The 21,233-nt window shown below is 41.8% G+C and overlaps 1 protein-coding gene and 1 pseudogene across 1 annotated transcript in view; both read left to right on the top strand.

Annotated features, from left to right (window-relative positions):
* Positions 1–975: 975 nt before the first annotated feature.
* On the top strand, positions 976–18,002 carry LOC103081448 (RAD52 motif-containing protein 1-like; annotated as a pseudogene).
* A 1,149-nt stretch (positions 18,003–19,151) lies between these two features.
* Positions 19,152–21,233, top strand: part of LOC103082539 (putative uncharacterized protein FLJ43826) — a 2,433-nt gene continuing 351 nt past the window's right edge. The window contains exons 1-4 of the mRNA XM_007447523.1: positions 19,152–19,292; positions 19,370–19,645; positions 19,854–19,962; positions 20,314–20,721. Coding sequence (XP_007447585.1) covers positions 19,152–19,292; positions 19,370–19,645; positions 19,854–19,962; positions 20,314–20,721 — 934 coding nt within the window. The remainder of the gene's footprint in view (positions 19,293–19,369; positions 19,646–19,853; positions 19,963–20,313; positions 20,722–21,233) is intronic.

Raw genomic sequence — 21,233 nt, 5'->3', positions numbered from 1 at the left:
CATGTCACGGAGCGGCTGGGCCCGTGAGCCATGGCCACTGATCCTGCCCGTCCGGAGCCTGTGCTCCACAACGGGAGAGACCACGTCAGTGAGAGGCCTGTGTACCACCAAAATAAAATAAAATAAAATAAAAATAAATAAATAAAATAAATAAATAAAAATACTATTGAGGTTGTCTGTAAGTCAATCTGCGTTGTGACAGTGAATGCTTGACAGACGTCACACGTTGTGGTGAGTCTCAATTGCGGGATAATAAACTTTTAATTTTTAATTTAATTTTTATTTTAATTTTTAATCAATGATGATAAATTTTAAAATGAATGATGTAATTGCATTATTTTAATTCATTCATTCAGAGTTCCAGCTCCCTAAGTTTCTAAGAACTACCCCCTTGCTGAAAATTAGACTCTTGGTTACATTATTAAGCTAATAATAGCTCAGTTACATTGTTAGCTTAATAATGAAACTGATCTGCATACATAAAGGAACAAGAGAAAGGAATGGGAGAAGAGAATTATCATTAATGGCCACATATCCCTTGCTGTGCTCTCTGCAAATGAGAAGTATTCATATAGTGCATCACAGTTTGTAAACTGATTTTATATTCATTAGGTCTTAAGTACACTTTGTCTTATAGGACTGGTGTAAATATATTACTGCTTATTTGGTTTGTTTCTGCAATTTTATAAATAGTCAAAGTGATACTGTTTCATGTCCTATTTGGCACCTGAGAGTTTCTGGTTCCATAGAAGCTGCTACCTAGCCCTTCTAATGGATGGGAGAGATAGTTTATTCTTAGACTGTCCAGCTCTGTATTTGCTCTGAATCTCAAGCTTTTCTATCCACAAAACAGGGGCTTTCAACTATTTTTCTATATATTAGATTTATTGGCACTAACTTTTTAAAAAGTGTGGGCTCGTGTGCGCAGGCACAGTCCACTTGTGCCCCGAGCCGCGCATGCTGGGTGAAGGTAGGATGGTGGATTTTGTACCTTTTGCGGTTGCCATCGGTAGTGACAAAACCTTGCTGGTGTGGGAGCTGAACTCTGGACCCACGGCCGAGACCTTGCAAGTGAGCCGAGCCGGGGCAGAGGGAGGGGTGGAGGAAGCTACCCCACGCCCCAGTAACTGGGACTGCTTCAGTACCTCATCTGCCTGTGGTCTCCGCCGAGAGGAATCTTAGTTCTAGAGCCGACCTGAGCAGCCAGCTTGCCCCCATTGATTTTTGAGAGATAGTTCCCAACTGACGGCATTGCCTCCCAATGCTTCTCGGAGCTAAGGATTTCAGAGGGAAACTTGTTCATGAAATGACAAGTGTTTGGAGTTGAAGGCTCACCACAGTTTCCTGTGGCAAAGGGCTGGGGGAATATAAGGGAATGGGTGGTTTTGTTTCCTGGGCGTGAAATTACCTGCAGTTACTTAACGTGGGGCCAGCCTACAGCATTCTCTGTTCACAGTCTTCTCCCAGTTTGGCCTTCTGTATTCGGTCCAAGTCTTCCCAAACGCAGCAGTGGCCGGTCCTGGGTTCCATCATCAAGTTTTATTCAGCAAGGGATGTCCACAGAGCCCAAAAGGCATGCGACCAGAAGCAGCTTTTTCACACATCTCCAATGAAGGTGGGTCCAAATGTGGAATTCGTCGCTCTACTGGGATGAAGTGCTGAATTTAAAGCTAATTGGCCATCGGGAATTCCCTGGAGGTCCAGTGGTTAGGACTCTTCACTTTCACTGCTGAAGGCCTGGGTTCAATCCCTGGTCATGGAACTAAGATCCCAGGGAGAAAAAAAATGGCCAGCTTTTGTACAGCATTGTGGTGTACAGAGTGCTCTCAGATGCACTGCTCCACTGATCCCCCAGTTCTCCAGTTCTTTCTTTCTTTTTTTTAGATGAAGAAACTCGAAATCAGGATGGTTAAGTGACTTACTTAAAGTTCATTACAGTAAATGTGGAAACTAGAGGCCAAAACTCAAACTTGACTGATGTTAAACCCCATGTCATTTTATGCTGCCCCTTAATTTAAGAAATCTTCACAAGAGTCTTCCTTATGTTTATTTTTATGTGGATTTTAAATGTGTGAGGTTGACAAAAATTTTTTAAGATTAATTAATTAATTAATTAATTAATTTTTGGCTGCATTGGGTCTTGTTGCTGCACCCCGGCTTTCTCTAGTTGCGGCGAATGGGGGTTGCTCTTCGTTGCGGTGCATGGGCTTCTCATTGTGATGGCTTCTCTTGTTGCGGAACACTGGCTCTAGGCATGTGGGCTTCAGTAGTTGTGGCTCATGGGCTCTAGAGCACAGTCTCAGTAGTTGTGGCACACGGGCTTAGCTGCTCTGCAGCATGTGGGATCTTCATGGACCAGGGATCGAACTCGTGTCCCCTGCATTGGAAGGCAGACTCTTAACCACTCTGCCACCAGGGAAGTCCGGAGCTTGCCAAACTTTTGTCAGATGTAACATAAAGGAGGCTTCATCATCATCATCATTCTCAAACTGCCTATTCAGAACCCCCTTCAGATTCCAGAGAATCATTAAAATATTCTTTAATTCACTGTAGAAAACTTATTCCATATCAATATGCCATCCAATTTTACTTCCCCAGAATGAACATTTCATTATGTGTCTCCATTCAGCCACCATTCCTTTTTCAAGGACCTTTTCAATTCCTCTGAATAAGTGAGTGAGGCTTAGATTTCCCAGACGTTTCACTTTATAATTGTGTGTATTCTCTGATTGGCTTCTTGCTCTGGTTACTTCCTACTGACCTTGTTGCTTATTCTCACCCATATTTCTTTACTCACTGATTTCACCTTTATTGAATCTGAGAACTCTCCTCAGATGTGACTCCAGGTACACTACCTCCCACTTCTGTACCCTGTTTAACACCCTCTTCAATCCCGGCTGTACTCTCTGGGATTGAAATGATTTTGTGTCAGACATTCCTTAATTTGTGGAACCTGCAACCATTTCACATAACCACTCAGATATTACAGATGGTCCTGGAAAGATTTTGAAACAGTTACGTGGTATCAGTTGTGAGTAATGAGTTCTTTTCTTATATTGGACATTAAGACCATTGCATAAGCTTAGGTTCTGAGATTTTCACAGCATAAAGCCCATCACTGATAAAGTAATGAAGAAAAATTTCTACAAGTCACTATAGAGTTGAGAGGAAAGGGCATTCGTATTAGATTTCTTTATTTAATGCAGAGCCTTAGTGCCCACAGCCACGAAATTGTTACCTACTTTAATTATGTGTTCTTTTTAAATTTAATTAATTTATTTATTTGGTTGCACTGGGTCTTGGTTGCAGCGGGCAGGCTCCTTAGTTGCAGCTCAAGGGCTCCACAGTTGCAGCATGTGGGCTCACCAGTTGCAGCAAGCACACTCCTTTAGTTGTGGCTCACAGCCTCCTTAACTGTGGTGTACGAACTCAGTTTCAGCATGCATGTGAGACCTAGTTCCCTGACTAGGGATCAAACCTGGGCCCCCTGCATTGGGAGCATGGAGTCTTAACCACTGCAGCAGCAGGGAAGTTCCAAATCTGTGTTCTTTGACTCATTGGCAGGTACACGTATTTCTTATATTTTTTCCCCTGTATTTTTTAAAAATACAGAAAAGAGAATAACATCTTAAAATAAAATGAAGGAAAGGCCTAATGTATCTGAGTTTTTCTCAGTAGCACGAAGGGAAATGTTTGCCAGCAAGAACTGTGACAAGGTTATCCCAGATGTCAGCTGTCTCTACTACCCAGGAGCTCAGAGCCCTTCTGATGCTTCCTAATTGTCCAGGACATCTCCATTATGACTCACCATACAGAGCTTAGCCTCCCATGTGACACTCAACATTTAAAAATTAGTCCTCATTTCTCCTTCCTAGCAGGCAGCTTCAGTTGGAGAAAGAAATTTCATTTTCTTATGTACTCATTCATTCACTCAGTCACCAGACCATCACTCCTCTATTATATGCCTAGATCTATGCTTGTTTCTGGTAATAAGGAAAGAATAATATATGGTTCCTCCAAGCACTTAAGGAGCTCCTAAACTAGTGACAGAGGAAGGTGCACAAACAAATCAATAAAGAAATAACAATGCTTTCACTTTATTTGTATTATTTGAATTTTATGACTATATTTATATACTACACCCTGTTCAAAGTGGAAATAGACATTTAAGAAAGAACTAGTGATGTAAAAAATCCACAGTAATATGTAAATGATTTAGAGAGTTAAGACTGGAAATATTTGCACATTCAAAGAAGCTTGTTAATGCAGATGAACCTCTCTTTTGGTTGCTTTATTTACATTTATAGAGGTATACATCTTCCCTCTTCTAACAGGCGTTCATAATATGGGGAGGGGGTGCTACAGATTAAGGTCCTAATTCAGTGGTAGGTCCATCTTATCTCCTCTTCAGGTCATATTCTCAAGCAGGAGTTACAGGATCAGATGACTAAAACAGTTCACTTCCTTTGCTTACCCCCAGTCCCATAATAGGTTTCTGCTGGGCTTCTTTGGTTGCTTTCATCATCCCTTGCACCACCAGAGGTCAGGGAACCTTCCGGTTAATCAGGGGCCTGGGAAATGATGCAGAAAAGTACTGACTTAAAAGTAATAAATAACACTTATTTAGGGCTCACTGTGAACTCATTGCTTAAAATGTCCTACTTAATCTTCACAGCCACTCTATGAGATTTGTATTGATAAATCTCGGGTATATCCAAAATAAGTCTCTAGGTAGGGTTGTGATAATTTTAGGCCTTTTACGTCTTTAGGTTTGTTTTGGCACTAGACATAAGGTAGTTCAACATAATATGCTTGCCCTAAACAGTTGCAGATGCCAAGAATTGTCAAATTACTTCTTTGGTTTCCATGGGTGGTCAAAAAAAATCATCAAGGTAAATTCTGTAGATTTTCTTTGACTAACCAGACTCCTTTCAACATTGAACTCCTAGACTTTAGAGAGAAGAATAGAACAGGGCTATGGGGAGGATGTGTGAGAGGCTTCCACACTGAAGTATCTGAGCATTGGCCTGCCACCTAGAATTAGTGATAATCTCAATGACTTGGATGGTGCTGTACATAATTTTCTCCAGTATTTGTATGGTATATAATAAAAAATAGTTGTCCATATCTAGTCATTCATTTTCAAGTCTCACTTGATTTTGAAGCTATAGAATAACTAAACTATTACCTGGGATTGCTGGAGTTTATTTTTTATTTATAACAACAGAATATGTTGAAGTCTAGTCTTTAATTCAAAATCCTAAGAGCTTCAGGATATTTCTAACTTTGAAGAAAGGGAAAATGAAGATATTGTGACACCACTTCTGAAGCAAAGCCTGAAGTTCTTCTGTGATTAGGGGTGGTGTTTCCCTTCCATGAGTGCAGGAGTTCTGGAGTTGGCATGGCTGAGGAACGTTTGGATAAGTTGGAGGAAGGTCTGTTTTCCAGTATGTGTGTGTGTGCCGAGGTGAGGGAGTGGGATTTCTCTTTTTTCCTTTCTTTCTAAAACTCAACTTTTCAAAAACATCATCACCTTTGCTAAGCAACTAAAACCCTGGGCAGAATTTTTCTGCCTGACAATATAGGTTTTTATCTTAGGCAATACCTGACACCACCTTAAACTTTAGAATTTTAGAACTGACTGCCTGCCAAGAAGCTTAGGAGGAGGGAAAATTAGTTAGTTTTTTTTTTTTTTTGGTTAATAATTTGTGCTAAATAGTCCTTCAAATACAGATGTCTTCTGGCCTTCAGTTATCCCAACAAAATCATTGTCTAAAGATTGAAATAGATGATTTCCGGGAAGATGGTGGAAGAGTAAGAGGTGGATATCACCTTCCTCACCACAGATACACCAGAAATACATCTATACGTGGAACAACTCCTACAGAACACCTACTGAACACTGGCAGAAGACCTCAGACCTCCCAAAAGGCAAGAAACTCCCTATGTACATGGGTAGGGCAAAAGAAAAAAGAATAAACAGAGACAAAAGGATAGGGACAAGACCTGCACCAGTGGGAGGGAGCTGTGAAGGAAGAAAGGTTTCCACACACTAGGAAGCCCATTCGCGAGCGAAGACTGTGGGTGGTGGACGAGGGTAACTTCGGAGCCACGGAGGAGAACACAGCAACAGGGGTGTGGGGGGCAAAGAAGAGAGATTCCCGCACAGAGGATCGGTGCTGACTGGCACTAACCAGCCTGAGAGGCTTGTCTGCTCCCCCACCAGAGCAGGCAGGGCTCGGACCTGAGGCTCGGGCTTCGGTCGGAGTGCAGGGAGAGGACTGGGGCTGGTGGCGTGAACACAGCCTAAAGGGGGTTAGTGTGCCATGGCTGGCCGGGAGGGAGTCCGGGGAAAACTCTGGACCTGCCGAAGAGGCTAGAGACTTTTTCTTCCCTCTTTGTTTCCTGGTGCGCGAGGAGAGGGGATTAAGAATGCTACTTGGGGCTTCCCGGGTGGCGCAGTGGTTGACAATCCGCCTGCCAATGCAGGGGACACGGGTTTGAGCCCTGGTCCAGGAAGATCCCACATGCCGCGGAGCAGCTAAGCCCATGGGCCCGCCTGTGCTCCGCAAATGGGAGAGGCCACAACAGTGAGAGGCCCGCATCACACAAGAAAAAAAAAAAAAAAAAAAAAAAAAAAAAAAAAGAATGCTACTTGAAGGAGCTCCAGAGAGGGGCGCGAGCTGCGGCTAAAAGCGTGGACTACGGAGACAGACATGAGACGCTAAGGTTGCTGCTGCCTCCACCAAGAAGCCTGTATGCGAGCACAGGTCACTATCCACACTCCCCTTCCAGGGAGCCTGTGCAGCCCGCCACTGCTGTGTTCCCGGGATCCAGGGAAAACTTCCCTGGGAGAACGCATGGCAAGCCTCAGGCTGGTGCAACATCACGCCGGCCTCTGCCACCACAGGCTCGCCCTGCACTCCGTGACCCTCCCTACCCCCAACCTGAGTGAGCCAGAGCCTCCAAATCAGCGGCTCCTTTAACCCCGTCCTGTCTGAGCAAAGAACAGACACCCTCTGGGGACCTACACGCAGAGGCGGGGCCAAATTCAAAGCTGAGCCCCTGGGAGCTGTGAGAACTAAGAAGAGAAAGGGGAATCTCTCCCAGCAACCTCAGAAGCAGCGGATTAAAGCTCTACAATCAACTTGATGTACCCTGCATCTGTGGAATACATGAATAGACAATGAATCATCCCAAATTAAGGAGGTGGACTTTGAGAGCAAGATTTATTATTTTTTCCCGTTTTACATTTTTTGTGAGTGTGTATGTGTATGCTTCTGTGTTAGATTTTGTCTGTATAGCTTTGCTTCCACCATTTGTCCTAGGGTTCTATCCGTCCGTTTTTTTGTTGTTGTTTGTTTTTTGTTTGTTTTTTAAATTTTTTTCTTAACAATTACATTTCATTTTAATAACTTTATTTTATTTTACTTTATCTTTGTTCTTTCTTTCCTTCCTTCCCTCCTTTAGACAACGAATCATCCAAATTGAGGAGGTGGACTTTGAGGACAGGATTTACGATTTTTTCCCCTTTTCCTCTTTTTGTGAGTGTGTATGTATATGCTTCTGTGTGAGATTTTGTCTGTATAGTTTTGTTCCCAACATTTGTTCCAGGGTTATATCCATCCATTTTTTTGTTTTCTGGGTTTTTTTTCTCTTAATAATAATTTTTTTATTTTAATAACATTATTATATTTTATCTGACTTTATTTTATTTTATCATCTTTTTTCTTTTTATCCTTCCTTCCCTCCTCCCTCCCTCCTTTCTATCTTTCTTTCTACACCTACTAATTCTTTCTTTCTACATTTTCTCCCTTTTCTTCAGAGCCACACGGATGAAAGTCTCTTGGTGTTACAGCTAGGAGTTAGTGCTATGCCTCTGAGGTGGGAGAGCCAACTTCAGGACACTGGTCAACAAGAGACCTTCCAGCTGCACATAATATCAAATGGTGAAAATCTCCCAGAGATCTCTGTCTCAAAATGAACACCCAGCTTCACTCAACGACCAGCAAGTTACAGTGCTGGACATCCTATGCCAAACAACTAGCAAGACAGGAACACAACACCACCCATTAGCAGAGAGGCTGTCTAAAATCATAATAAGTCAACACACACCCCAAAACACACCACAAGACGTGGACCTGCCCACCAGAAAGACAAGATGCAGCCTCATCCACCAGAACACAGGCACTGGTCCCCTCCACCAGGAAGCCTACACAACCCACAAAACCAACATTAGTCACTGGGGACAGACACCAAAAATAACAGGAACTATGAACGTGCAGCCTGCAAAAGGAAATCCCAAACACAGTAAGATAAGCAAAATGAGAAGACAGAAAAACACAGAGTAGATGAAGGAGCAAGATAAAAAACCACCAGACCTAACAAATGAAGAGGAAATAGGCAGCCTATTCTGAAAAATAATTCAGAATAATGATAGTAAAGATCCAAAATCTTAGAAATAGAATAGAAAAAATGCAAGAAACATTTAACAAGAACATAGAAGAACTAAAGATGAAACAAACCATGATGAGTAACACAATAAATGAAATGAAAAATACTCTAGATGGGATCAATAGCAGAATAACTGAGACAGAAGAACGGATAAGTGACCTGTAAGATAAAATAGTGGAAATAACTACTGCAGAGCAGAATAAAGAAAAAGGAATGAAAAGAACTGAGGACAGTCTCAGAGACCTATGAGACAACAGTAAATGTACCAACATTTGAATTATAGGGTTTCCAGAAGAAGAAGAGAAAAAGAAAGGGACTGACAAAATATTTGAAGAGATTATAGTTGAAAAATTCCCTAATATGGGAAAGGAAATAGTTAATCAAGTCCAGGAAGCACAGAGTCCCATACAGGATAAATCCAAGGTGAAATATGCCAAGACACATATTAATCAAACTGTCAAAAATTAAATACAAAGAAAACATATTAAACACGGCAAGGGAAAAACAACAAATAACACACAGGGGGATCCCCATAAGGTTAACAGCTGATCTCTCAGCAGAAACTCTGCAAGCCAGAAGGGAGTGGCAGGACATACTGAAAGTGATGAAGGAGAAAAACCTGCAACCAAGATTACTCTACCCAGCAAGGATCTCACTCAGATTTGATGGAGAAATTAAAAGCTTTACAGACAAGCAAAAGTTGAGAGAGTTCAGCACCACCAAACCAGCTCTACAACAACTGCTAAAGGAACTTCTCTAGACAAAAACACAAGAGAAGGAAAAGACCTACAGTAACGAACCCAAAGCAATTAAGAAAATGGGAATAGGAACATACATATTGATAATTACCTTAAATGTAAATGGACTAAATGCTCCCACCAAAAGACACAGATTGGCTGAATGGATACAAAGACAAGACGCATATATTTGCTGTCTAAAAGAGACCCACTTCAGACCTAGAGACACATACAGACTGAAAGTAAGGGGATGGAAAAAGGTATTTCATGCAAATGGAAACCAAAAGAAAGCTGGAGTAGCAATTCTCATATCAGACAAAATAGACTTTAAAATAAAGACTATTAGAAGAGACAAAGAAGGAAGCTACATAATGATCAAGGGATCGATCCAAGAAGAAGATATAACAATTGTAAATATTTATGCACCCAACATAGGAGTACCTCAATACATAAGGCAAATACTAAGAGTCATAAAAAGGGAAATCGACAGTAACACATTCATAGTAGGTGACATTAACACTTCACTTTCACCAATGGACAGATCACCCAAAATGAAAATAAATAAGGAAACACAAGCTTTAAATGGTACATTAAACAAGATGGACTTAATTGATATTTATAGGACACTCCATCCAAAAACAACAGAATACACATTTTTCTCAAGTGCTCATGGAACATTCTCCAGGATAGATCATAACTTGGGTCACAAATCAAGCCTTGGTAAATTTAAGAAAATTGAAATTGTATCAGGTATCTTTTCCGACCACAACACCATGAGACTAGATATCAATTACGGGAAAAGATCTGTAAAAGATACAAACACATGGAGGCTAAACAATACACTACTTAATAACGAAGTGATCACTGAAGAAATCAAAAAGGAAATAAAAAAATACCTAGAAAAAAACGACAATGGAGACAAAACGACCCAAAACCTATGGGATGCAGCAAAGGCAGTTCTAAGAGGGAAGTTTATAGCAATACAAGCCCACCTTAAGAAGCAGGAAACATCTCAAATAAACAACCTAACCTTGCACATCAAGCAATTAGAGAAAGAAGAACAAAAAAAAACCCCAAAGTTAGCAGAAGGAAAGAAATCATAAAAATCAGATCAGAAATAAATGAAAAAGAAATGAAGGAAACAATAGCCAAGATCAATAAAACTAAAAGCTGGTTCTTTGAGAAGATAAACAAAATTGATAAACCATTAGCCAGAGTCATCAAGAAAAAAAGGGAGAAGACTCAAATCAATAGAATTAGAAATGAAAAAGGAGAAGTAACACTGACACTGCAGAAATACAAAAGATCATGAGAGATTACTACGAGCCACTCTATGCCAATAAAATGGACAACCTGGAAGAAATGGACAAGTTCTTAGAAAGGCACAGCCTGCCAAGACTGCATCAGGAAAAAATAGAAAATATGAACAGACCAATCACAAGCACTGAAATTGAAACTGTGTTTAAAAATCTTCCAACAAATAAAAGCCCAGGACCAGATGGATTCACAGCCAAATTCTATCAAACATTTAGAGAAGAGTTAAGACCTATCCTTCTCAAACACTTCCAAAATATAGCAGAGGGAGGAACACTCCCAAATTCATTCTACGAGGCCACCATCACCCTGATACCAAAACCAGACAAGGATGTCACAAAGAAAGAAAACTACAGGCCAATATCACTGATGAACATAGATGCAAAAATCCTCAACAAAATACTAGCAAACAGAATCCAACAGCACATTAAAAGGATCATACACCATGGTCAAGTTGGGTTTTTTCCAGGAATGCAAGGGTTCTTTAATATACGCAAATCAACCAACGTGATACACCATATTAACAATTTGAAGGCGAAAAACCATATGATCATCTCAATAGATGCAGAGAAAGCTTTTGACAAAATTCAACACCCATTTATGGTAAAAACCCTGCAGAAAGTAGGCATAGAGGGAACTTTCCTCAACATAATAAAGGTCATATATGACAAACTCACAGCCAACATAATCCTCAATGGTGAAAAACTGAAAGCATTTCCACTAAGATCAGGAAAAAGACAACGTTGCCCACTCTCACCACTCTTATTCAACATAGTTTTGGAAGTTTTAGCCACAGCAATCAGAGAAGAAATGGAAACAAAGGAATCCTAATCAGAAAAGAAGTAAAGATGTCAGTATTTGCAGATGACATGATACTATACATAGAGAATCCTAAAGATACTACCAGAAAACTACTAGAGCTAATCAATGAATTTGTTATAGTATCAGGTTACAAAATTAATGCACAGAAATCTCTTGCATTCCTATACACTAATGATGAAAAATCTGAAAATGAAATCAAGAAAACACTCCCTTTTACCATTGTAACAAAAAGAATAAAATATCTAGGAATAAACCTACCTAAGGAGACAAAAGATCTGTATGCAGAAAATTATGACACTGATGAAAGAAATTAAAGATGATACAAATAGATGGAAAGATATATCATGTTCTTGGATTGGAAGAATCAACATTGTGAAAATGACTCTACTACCCAAAGCAATCTACAGATTCAATGTAATCCCTATGAAACTACCACTGGCATTTTTCACAGAACTAGAGCCAAAAATTTCACAATTTGTATGGAAACAAAAAAGACCCCGAATAGCCAAAGCAATCTTAAGAACGAGAAATGGAGCTGGAGTAATCAGGCTCCCTGACTTCAGACTATACTACAAAGCTATAGTAATCAAGACAGTATGGTACTGGCACAAAAACAGAAATATAGATCAATGGAAGAGGATAGAAAGACCAGAGATAAACCCACGCACATATGGTCAACTTATCTTTGATAAATGAGGCAGGAAAGTACAGTGGAAAGAGGACAGCCTCTTCAATAAGTGGTGCTGGCAAAACTGGATAGCTACTTGTAAAAGTATGAGATTAGATCACTCCTTAACACCATACACAAAAATAAGCTCAAAATAGATTAAAGACCTAAATGTAAGGCCAGAAACTATCAATCTCTTGGAGGAAAACAGACAGGATACTCTATGACATAAATCACAAGGTCCTTTTTGACCCACCTCCTAGACAAATGGAAACAAAAACAAAAATAAACAAAGGGGACCTTATGAAACTTCAAAGCTTTTGCACAGCAAAGGAAACCATAAACAAGACCAAAAGACAACCCTCAGAATGGGAGCAAATATTTGCAAATGAGCCAACTGACATAGGATTAATCTCCAAACTTTATAAGCAGCTCATGCAGATTAATAAGAAAAAAACAAACAACCGAATCCAAAAATGGGCAGAAGCAATTATACTCCAATAAAAAAAATTAAAATAAAAAATAAAACGTTCCCCAAGCAAAAATAAAATAAAATAAAATAAAATAAAAAAGTGATGCTAATGCTGTGGGTCCAGAGACCATACTGTGAGAACCACTGCTCTAAAGCATATTGCTCTCATTCCTCTTTTGGGTAAACCTGGAGACAACAAGACCAGCTTTTTTTCCAACAGCCACATCTGTTTTCAAAGATGCCAACTGAAGACACCAAATGAAGTATGTGACAGCCTGTGTTGAGTCTGAAGTTGACCTCATTGTTAGGAATTTAAAGATACAGATACAACCTCAGTTACCACAGTGCTGACTCAAAGTGTAAGACACTTGAACTCACCTATCAGAGGGACATTCTCTGAGGCTGGCATGATCTCTGCCACCATGAGCTGAAATACAGTCATGGCCAACACTATGGTCACTCCCAGGGAGACCTTTTCTCCAGAGCCTGCTGGGAGACAAAAACTCAAGGGAGCCAGAAAAGATATGAGGACACATGGGATGAGGAGGTTGACGATATAGAAAGAGGACCGCCTCTTTAGAAGGAGAGTGAACGTCACATCCGGGTAAGGCTCAGAGCAGCAGCCATAGGAGATCACATTCTTCACAGCAGGCATGCCATGCACCTCCCGCTCTACATCTTCGATGAAGTCGGAGAGGTCTCTGCTGTCCAGGGGGTTGAATATATCCACCTGATTGCCATTGTAGGTCCAGAAACCAAAGGCCAGGTTGCACTGCTGATTATCAAAGAGGAAGTAGGTGACATCCACCACACAGGAGCTTTTGGTGATGGCTGGTGTATCCCAGGTGATCAGCCTATCATGCCGCAGGACCACGTTGGTGTTCACAGGCTCAGAAGATTCATCATCAGCCCTGGAGGTCAAAGGAGGAAAATGAGAGCTGCTCTCCAGGACAACTCACCAAACTCCTTACCCCCGATAGCTAACTGCCCTGTGTCCATCACTTCAGTGTCTTGGCAATGGATCACCATTCCTTGTCACACTGGCTGGAAAGTCTGGAATCAACTCTAATTTGCCCTTCTCCATTTCCTGTGAATAGTTAGGGCTGAGTTCTCTTGGATTATTTCTTTAAAGCATCTCTGTTTTATGTCCCTTCCTCTCCATTCCCAGTGCCACTCTCTTGGTCCAGGTATAATGATTCAAACATCCAGACAAAAAGTAAACGAGGCTAAAATCTAACAGGGGGCTCTGCTTATCTGATTTTGTTAACTGTGGGCACAAGAATATTAGAGTAACTTTTTGTTGCTGTTGGAAAAAAAAAAAAGATTGAAATAAACTCTTGTGTAAATGTTCAGTCCTTTTCCTTCTATAGAGGGGCCTAAGCAGAAAAAGTAAACGTAGATCCCTAGAAAGGGGATTCCTATTGGTACTGAGTTTTCTCCTAGAATCAATGGCACTTAGGCTTAGGGTTTTAAGTCAGAGGCAGGACTGTTAGCGAATGGAGCGGAGGAGGCTCCAACATCCACCTGAGTGGGTGATGGTTGAGGAGAGGCCAGATCATCTGCACTACCACCAAATCTATCTCACTGTATGAATCCAGCCCTTTACACACAGGAGAGCAGGGTCTGTAGCAGTGTAGACTCAGCTTGTCCATTTGAAATCTGTGAGCAGTATGAAATTTGTGCCACGTTCTTGGTTTGCATTTACCATCGAGTATTATAGGAAATTTAAGAATAGATCTGAGCAGTAAAAATGTGCCATGCCAGGGTATACCTACAACAGAGACATTCAACCATACCCCAGTGTTGTGCCTGCCCTTAATCACTAAGATAATGGTCTAAGAATCACAGATACATTTTTAGTTTTAAACATATAACCTAGAAATCAGTTATTCAGATAGGCATTTAAAATTCATCTCTTTTTTTTTGGATTTAGGGTCATTATCATTCCTTATGAAAAGGAAGGTAACCCAGAAGCTTGCTATTCAGAAGGCTATGACAGATGCATTCCAGAAACTGCTGACTGTGGTTTTAGGTAAGACCTTTTTGATTGTCCTTGAAGTGCTTCAGTTTCAGTGAGCAAATAAACTTATTTGAAAAGTTAATTGGATGAAAATAATGGTTATCTAAAACATTACATATTCTTTCATTCACCAGATGCTTTCACAGCAGCAGTCTTAAATTTGTTCTTTGTGGCATTTATGAGAAAAACGACAGCAAATATTATTGTCCCCAGTGTTTAGATGTAAAATGACTTGCCTCAGTTCATACAGAATGTGTTTGATCCAGTTCTTCCTCAATTGCTTGCTTATCATACAGAATAGTGTAGTGATGATAAGTCTTGGACACCTGTGTTTCAGTCCTAACTTTGTGTCTTAGATTTTTTTGTTGTTGTTTTCGCAATTTTAGTTTTTTTCAAGCCAGAGACAATTGAAAGTATTTAATATCTCTAAGCTGCAATTTCTTTATCTGCAAATAGGGTTAGTAATTCAGCTTACCACCAAATGGGGGATACTGTAAGAGTAAATGAAATGATGAATGTAAAAAGCTTAGAACTATGCCTGAAACATAGTAAGAAGACAATATATATTGACTATTATTATTGTTGTTTTTTGTTGGAGAGTTTATTAGATTATGTTTTTGGAGTCAATTTAATTTCATCTTTCATTTATGATATATTGGGTGAATATGATTCTTATGTAATAATCGGCTACGTTTTTGTGAGTCTTGAAAGTGGTCATGCTACTGAAGAGGTTTGATTGTGTTCCCTATCGAGTTATATAGTGGAGAGAATGTCACAGGCAGTGTCCAAAGGAAACTTTATGATTAGTAGATTCCCTGAAGAGAATTGCTCACCTGCTTCACAGCGCTGCAGGCTTAGAGACTGATAAATCCTAGCTAAGTTGTCAGAGACCTTATTTGCTTGTAAGATTTGACCCTGGATTGGTCTTGGCCTTCCAGCCTGGGCAATCCTTCCAAGGAAGTTTGACTTCCCTGGTCATCAGGCAAAATCTCCATCAGATGTCAAATCTGGGTAACAACCTTTAAGAACCAAACTAAATGTCTGGGTTGTTTGTTCCTAATATGCCAAGGTATTCCTTATATGTACTCAAAACTCCTTAGACCAAAAAGCCTGGTGGCTCTAGCTTGCCTTGAGGAAAGCTGTATTGTCCAAAAGGTACATGGGCCAGTTTCGCTAGTGGAGTGTTCAAATTCTCTCTGTCTCTGCCTCCAAAGCTTTGTTCATTGTATCTGGTAGAATTTTGTTCTCAAGGAGTAGGCCTTTGCCTTGCTTCTAATATGAAGTATCTATTATAGTCCAGTGGTATGTATCCCAGGTTTGAACTCACTTTGACCCCCACCTCATACCTCACTATGTAATTGTATTGTGATTGAACATTTTTGTTTCCACAGCTTTAATTCCTATGTCACTATTCCTTAGTTCTTATTTCTAAGATCATAAAAGTTTTTGAACCAAAGTTGATATTTCTTATATATTTTTTCACAGATAATTATGATTAAAAACTGAAGTGTCAGATGAGGGAACTTCTAGGAAAATGCTCTTATTTTCTGCTTTTAGAAATCAAAAGTATGTCTAATTATTGGGTGCTACCATTGTATACAGGAAGTTTTAGAACAAGAACACTTCTGAATTGATCCTTGTTAACTTTATTTCAGAAAATGGTAAAATAGCTGTGGCAGAGAGACCCTGTGAAGAGGTCACAGGTGCTAGAATGGAAGAGGAATTACAGGATTTAATTCAAGTATATGGAGATAAAAACTCAAGGGGTACACAGCCAGTGTAGCCATAATTCAAAACAACCAGCAGGATTTGGAAGACTTTGGCATATCTACTCAGCTCTGTAATCCTTAGGATAATGTGAAACTCTGAAACTGCTTTTGAGGCAGGGCATTTCTAGGACTTTTCCAAGTCCAGAGCCTTGCCTCTGGCCCCTTATTTGAAGTTTGGAGAGCAGGATTGAGGGCCATCAGTGTACGTCTACAGTTGTGGACACAGAAGAAGACACAAGACTTTTAGAGCTCCCCTCAAATAGAATTGCAAGGATTTGGGAACAAAGTAACTATGGCCTTAAGTGTGATTATGCTACAGAGTTTAAAACTACTCATGTCTTTCAAGTAAGATGTATAACCCAAATCTCAGAATCACATATATATCTTGTGTTAAATATTTTGCCAAAGAACCTTTCTGTAAATCAATTATATGGATGCCTCGAATTAGGGATTAAGTTGTTAATATAATTTCTAAAAGAAAACATTAGGGCTTCCCTGGTGGCGCAGTGGTTGAGAGTCCGCCTGCCGATGCGGGGGACACGGGTTCGTGCCCTGGTCTGGGAGGATCCCACGTGCCGCGGAGCGGCTGGGCCTGTGAGCCATGGCCGCTGAGCCTGCGCGTCTGGAGCCTGTGCTCTGCAATGGGAGAGGCCACAGCGGTGAGAGGCCTGCGTACTGCAAAAAAAAAAAAAAAAAGAAAACATTAATGTAGTGCATATAATATTTTTATTAAAAAGAAGCAAAAAATGTGTTTCATGTCATTGAGAGCTTTATTTGGGGCTAGATTGCTGATTATTTAACTCACCCCAATGTTGCAAAGTTTGTTTTGAAGGAAAGAAAGTAGAGAAAGAAAAGGTGGTTGTGTTCTGAAAAATGTAGATATTTTGATAGTTTTTCCCATAAAAAATAATTATTTTAATTCAATTTAAATCAGTCAAGGAAACTTCAAACGTATCCATGTTTGGGCTTTAAGAAGTCTAGCTTCCTGTGTAATGTAGGAGGAAAAGATTCCGTATTGATACTAAAGATTTTGGAAACCTGATTATAACAACAGATCCATTCCTAAATGAGGCCAATCTTGGAATCAGTTCCATTCAGAAACCATTATGTGCTAGGTACTGGAAATAAGATGAAGCTACTTCTCTCTTGGAGTTTAGGTGTTAAAGGTGTACCAGACAATTAAAAAGGACTAAAATTAAATAGATTATGAAAAGGACTGTGAAGAAAGTAAAGTGGGTGTTAGTTACAGTATTTCAAGAAAATTACTTAACATGCTGACTTTAACATTCTAAGTGTCTTCTCCATGTGTGCACACAGGGTAGACCTCTGAAAAGTGACACTGTAGTTTTTTCTAGTTTAATGGCTCTGTTGAGACAAGGTGGGATGGGGGAAGTTTTCCCATGCTAATATAAAGGGTCATTCACTTGGTTTTAGACTCTCTTTCCCAGAATAAATTGCTCACCTGCCCCAAACCCCTCCTACGGAAGTTGTGGAGTCATCACGGATTCAGTGGTAACCCCTAATAACAGAGTGGTGAATGAATAATGAGACGTGAATACTGACAGCTTGGAGGAAATGGCAACATTTTAGAACAATTGTAAGGTGTGTTCCCCTCCCGCCACCATAACTGGTGCTCATTTTGCAGGTCAGCTACTTTTCTTGTCAGCCGTGTGGCCAAAGGGAGGAAGAATGTCTCTCAGACTTCAGCTTTGAGGAGGAAGAGTTCAGATTGCCAGAACTGGACTAGCACTTTTGAATTTCCCAGAATGCCATGTCCTGTGGTTTCCTCGGGAAGCTCTGCATCCTTCCCAACACCCCTCCACCCCTGGGTTGCTGGAGTTTGGGGCCACTCGGGTCTGCAGCCCAAATCCCGCATCACTGTTTGGGGTCAGGGAGGGCAGGGAGGGGTTCAGAAGTGGGCCCGGCAGGAGGTAATTGTCTCCTTTGTAAGGGGAAGGATGGCTTGCTCCCTGGGGACTCTGGGAAAAAGACCCACTCTGGTGGCGTGGATTGGATCTCTGCACAAACCTAATAACGGTGGTGTAACTAAAGATGTCATAAATAATGGGTGGGACGTTAGGCGGGGGAGGCGTGCGTGGTTGCTAACGTGAGCCCTCGCGTCGGCGCTGGCATAGTGGTTCAGCTTGGACGCAGGATGTGGCTCCGGCTCTTCACTGGCCTGGGTCACTGCGCCTGGGAGCCGCCGCATGTTATGTCGCATCTGCGCCCCACGTCTCCTCCTCACATGGCAATGACTGTGGCTTCTGGTCAAGGCAATTCAGCCTCCGGAGTTGGCCCTGGACCCCGTGCAGGTGACACCCAACCCCCCGCGGCTGACAGAGGCTTGGTCTTCAAATGCCTCAGACCCCCCTCCCAAATTGCCCCATACCCTTACACCCCTGGTAGAAGCTGGGGGCTTTAATTACTTGATGTCCTCGTCTCCAGTCCAGATGTTGGCCCCACCTCATCAGGAGTTGACTGAGACTGAGGTTCCATACCCAGACACGGATTATGTTGGAGAGCTGCCTACAGATCAGTTTGCTGTTCCACATCATGATCTGAATAACTAGCAATCCCAACGTCAAAAGCTCCCAGAGCCGGGTCCAGTGCTAGACTGGGATCAGAATCAGCCCTTGGTTCTGCCTTCTCAACACAAAAGTAAGACTAAACACATAGGTCTAGATCAGGCTGAGGTCACCAATCATTTGAAATACTTGTTCCAACTCTAGGTAGTAAGAGCTCAAAACCAATAAAGTTTATTTTTTCTACCCCAAACCTGAAGAAAGATCTAGTTGAGCAAAAACGGCTTGCCAAAGTTGTTTGAACTATAGGCCAATTTGAAAAAAACACTCAGGGTCTAGAACAACATTTGCAGGGTAATTATTTAGATCCCAGTATGGATACCTTTTATCTTGAGGAGAGCATACCTAGGGATTGTTTTGGGATCCCAGGTGTACCTCCAGAGCCCCCTGAGGAAGCTGAAATTTCTCCATCCCAGCAGGAGGCCCAAGCTCATCATCCAGAGCTCAATGAGGAGGCTAAATCTTTACCCAGCAGGAGGTCCCTGCTCAGCATCCGCAGACCCCTGAGGAGGTTGAATCTTTTACACCACAGGCAGAGGCACAGGCTCAGCATCCAGAGCCCACTGAAGAAGTAGAACCACTTCCATTTCATCAGGAGGCTCCATCTCAGCCTTCAGAGGTCCCTGAGGTACTAGAAACTTCAAGTCCTCAGGAGGCCCTAGCCCAGCCTTTGGAGACACTTAAGGAGGTTGTAGTTCAACCAGTAGCACATCATAGGGTAAATGAAACTCAGCAGTCAAACTTGTACAATGTAACTGTTAAACCTCTGGATCTTGCACTTACCATAACTCCACAGGTCACTAAAGAGGTTTAACCTTCTCCAGTCCAACAGGAAGCCCCATCTCAGCCTCTAGAGTGCCCCGAGGAGGTTGAACATTCTCCAGTCCACAGGAGACCCCATCTCAGCCTCCAGAGCACCCTGAGGAGGTTGAACCTTCTCTGCTCCATCAAGAGGCCCCAGCTCAGGCTCCAGGGTTCCCTACATATATGTACTTCAAATTCCAGTGAGTGATGAGGTAGCATGTCTACCTGGCGTTCAACGTTACATTCATTCAAACTTGCTCAGTGTTACACTTCAACCTCTGAATTTGGAACTTACCAACACACCAGAGTCCACTACAGAAGGTGAATTTCCTGCAGCTCAGCAGGAGGCCCTGGCCCCACCTCTTGAGCATCCTGAGGAGACAGAACCTTTTCCAACCCAGCAGTAGACCACAGGTCAGCCTCCAGAGCATCTTGTGGAAGCTGAGCCTTCTCCAAGTGAACGGGAACAACCTACGGCCTTCTGAGCCTACAGAGCCTCTTGAGGACTTGCAAACAGCAACCCAGCAGGACACCCCAGCTCAGCTTTCAGAGGCTTTTGGAGAAGCTGAAACTTCTGCAACCCAGGAGGAAGCCTCAGCTCAGTCACCAGAGAGCCCCTTAATAGGGCAGAATCTTCGGCAGCCCAGCAGTAGATCCCAGCTCTGTCTCCAGCGGAGATAGAACCTTCTGCAACCCTGCAGGAGCAACAAGCTCAGCCTCCAGAGCCTTCTTCAGGGGAGGTGGAACCTACTCCAACTCAACAAGAACAGCCAGCTCAACCTCCAGAGCATCATGAAATGACAGTTTCACCTCCAAGTCACCCTCAGGCTCAGCATCCAAATTTATCCAGTGTCGCTGTCAAACCTGCAGACGTGGAGCTTACCATAACAAAAGAACCCACTCCAGAGGTGGGACCTTCTCCAAATAAGCACAAGCCTTCAGCTCAGCCCTCAGTGCCTCTTATTAATGCAGAATTTTCTACAACACAGCATGAGGTCCCCAAGTTGCCTTCACAGCCACCTGAGGAGGTTGAACCTTTGTCAGTTCAACAGGAAGCTCCAGCCCAACCTCAAGAAGCCGGTATACATAATAAATTTTCAGTATAATAGGAGACCCCAGCTCAGTATAAAGAGCATCCTGGAGAAGAAGTTATACCTGCCATAACCCAGCAGGAGATTCCAGATCAGCATCCACAAGCTCCTGACGTTGTACCTTCTCCACCTTAACAGGAAGCCACAGCTCAGTATCCAGAGTCTCCTGGTGAGGTTGAATCCTCTCCAACTCAGTCTCCAGAGCTCTCTAATGTGACTGTAGTTTTCTCTGCAGAGCATCATGTGATAACAGTTTCTCCTTGATGTCAGGATCAAGGACAGCTTCTGCAGCAGCCCGATGTCACTGTTATACCTATGGATCTTGCACTTATCGTAACTCCAGCGTTCACTAAGGAGGTTGAAACTACTGCACCCCAACAATAAACCTCAGCTCAGTCTACAGTGTCCCCTGAGCAGTTGGAACCTTTGTCAGTCCAGCAAGAAGTTTCAGGTCATCATCCAACACCCTCTGAAATTGTTGAACATTCTCCAGTTCAGCAG

This window comes from Lipotes vexillifer, unplaced genomic scaffold, assembly GCF_000442215.2.
Source record: "Lipotes vexillifer unplaced genomic scaffold, Lipotes_vexillifer_v1.1 scaffold1479, whole genome shotgun sequence".
NCBI lineage: Eukaryota > Metazoa > Chordata > Mammalia > Artiodactyla > Lipotidae > Lipotes > Lipotes vexillifer.
Note: the sequence above shows the minus strand (reverse complement) of the source record. Positions and strands in the feature narration are given on the sequence as shown.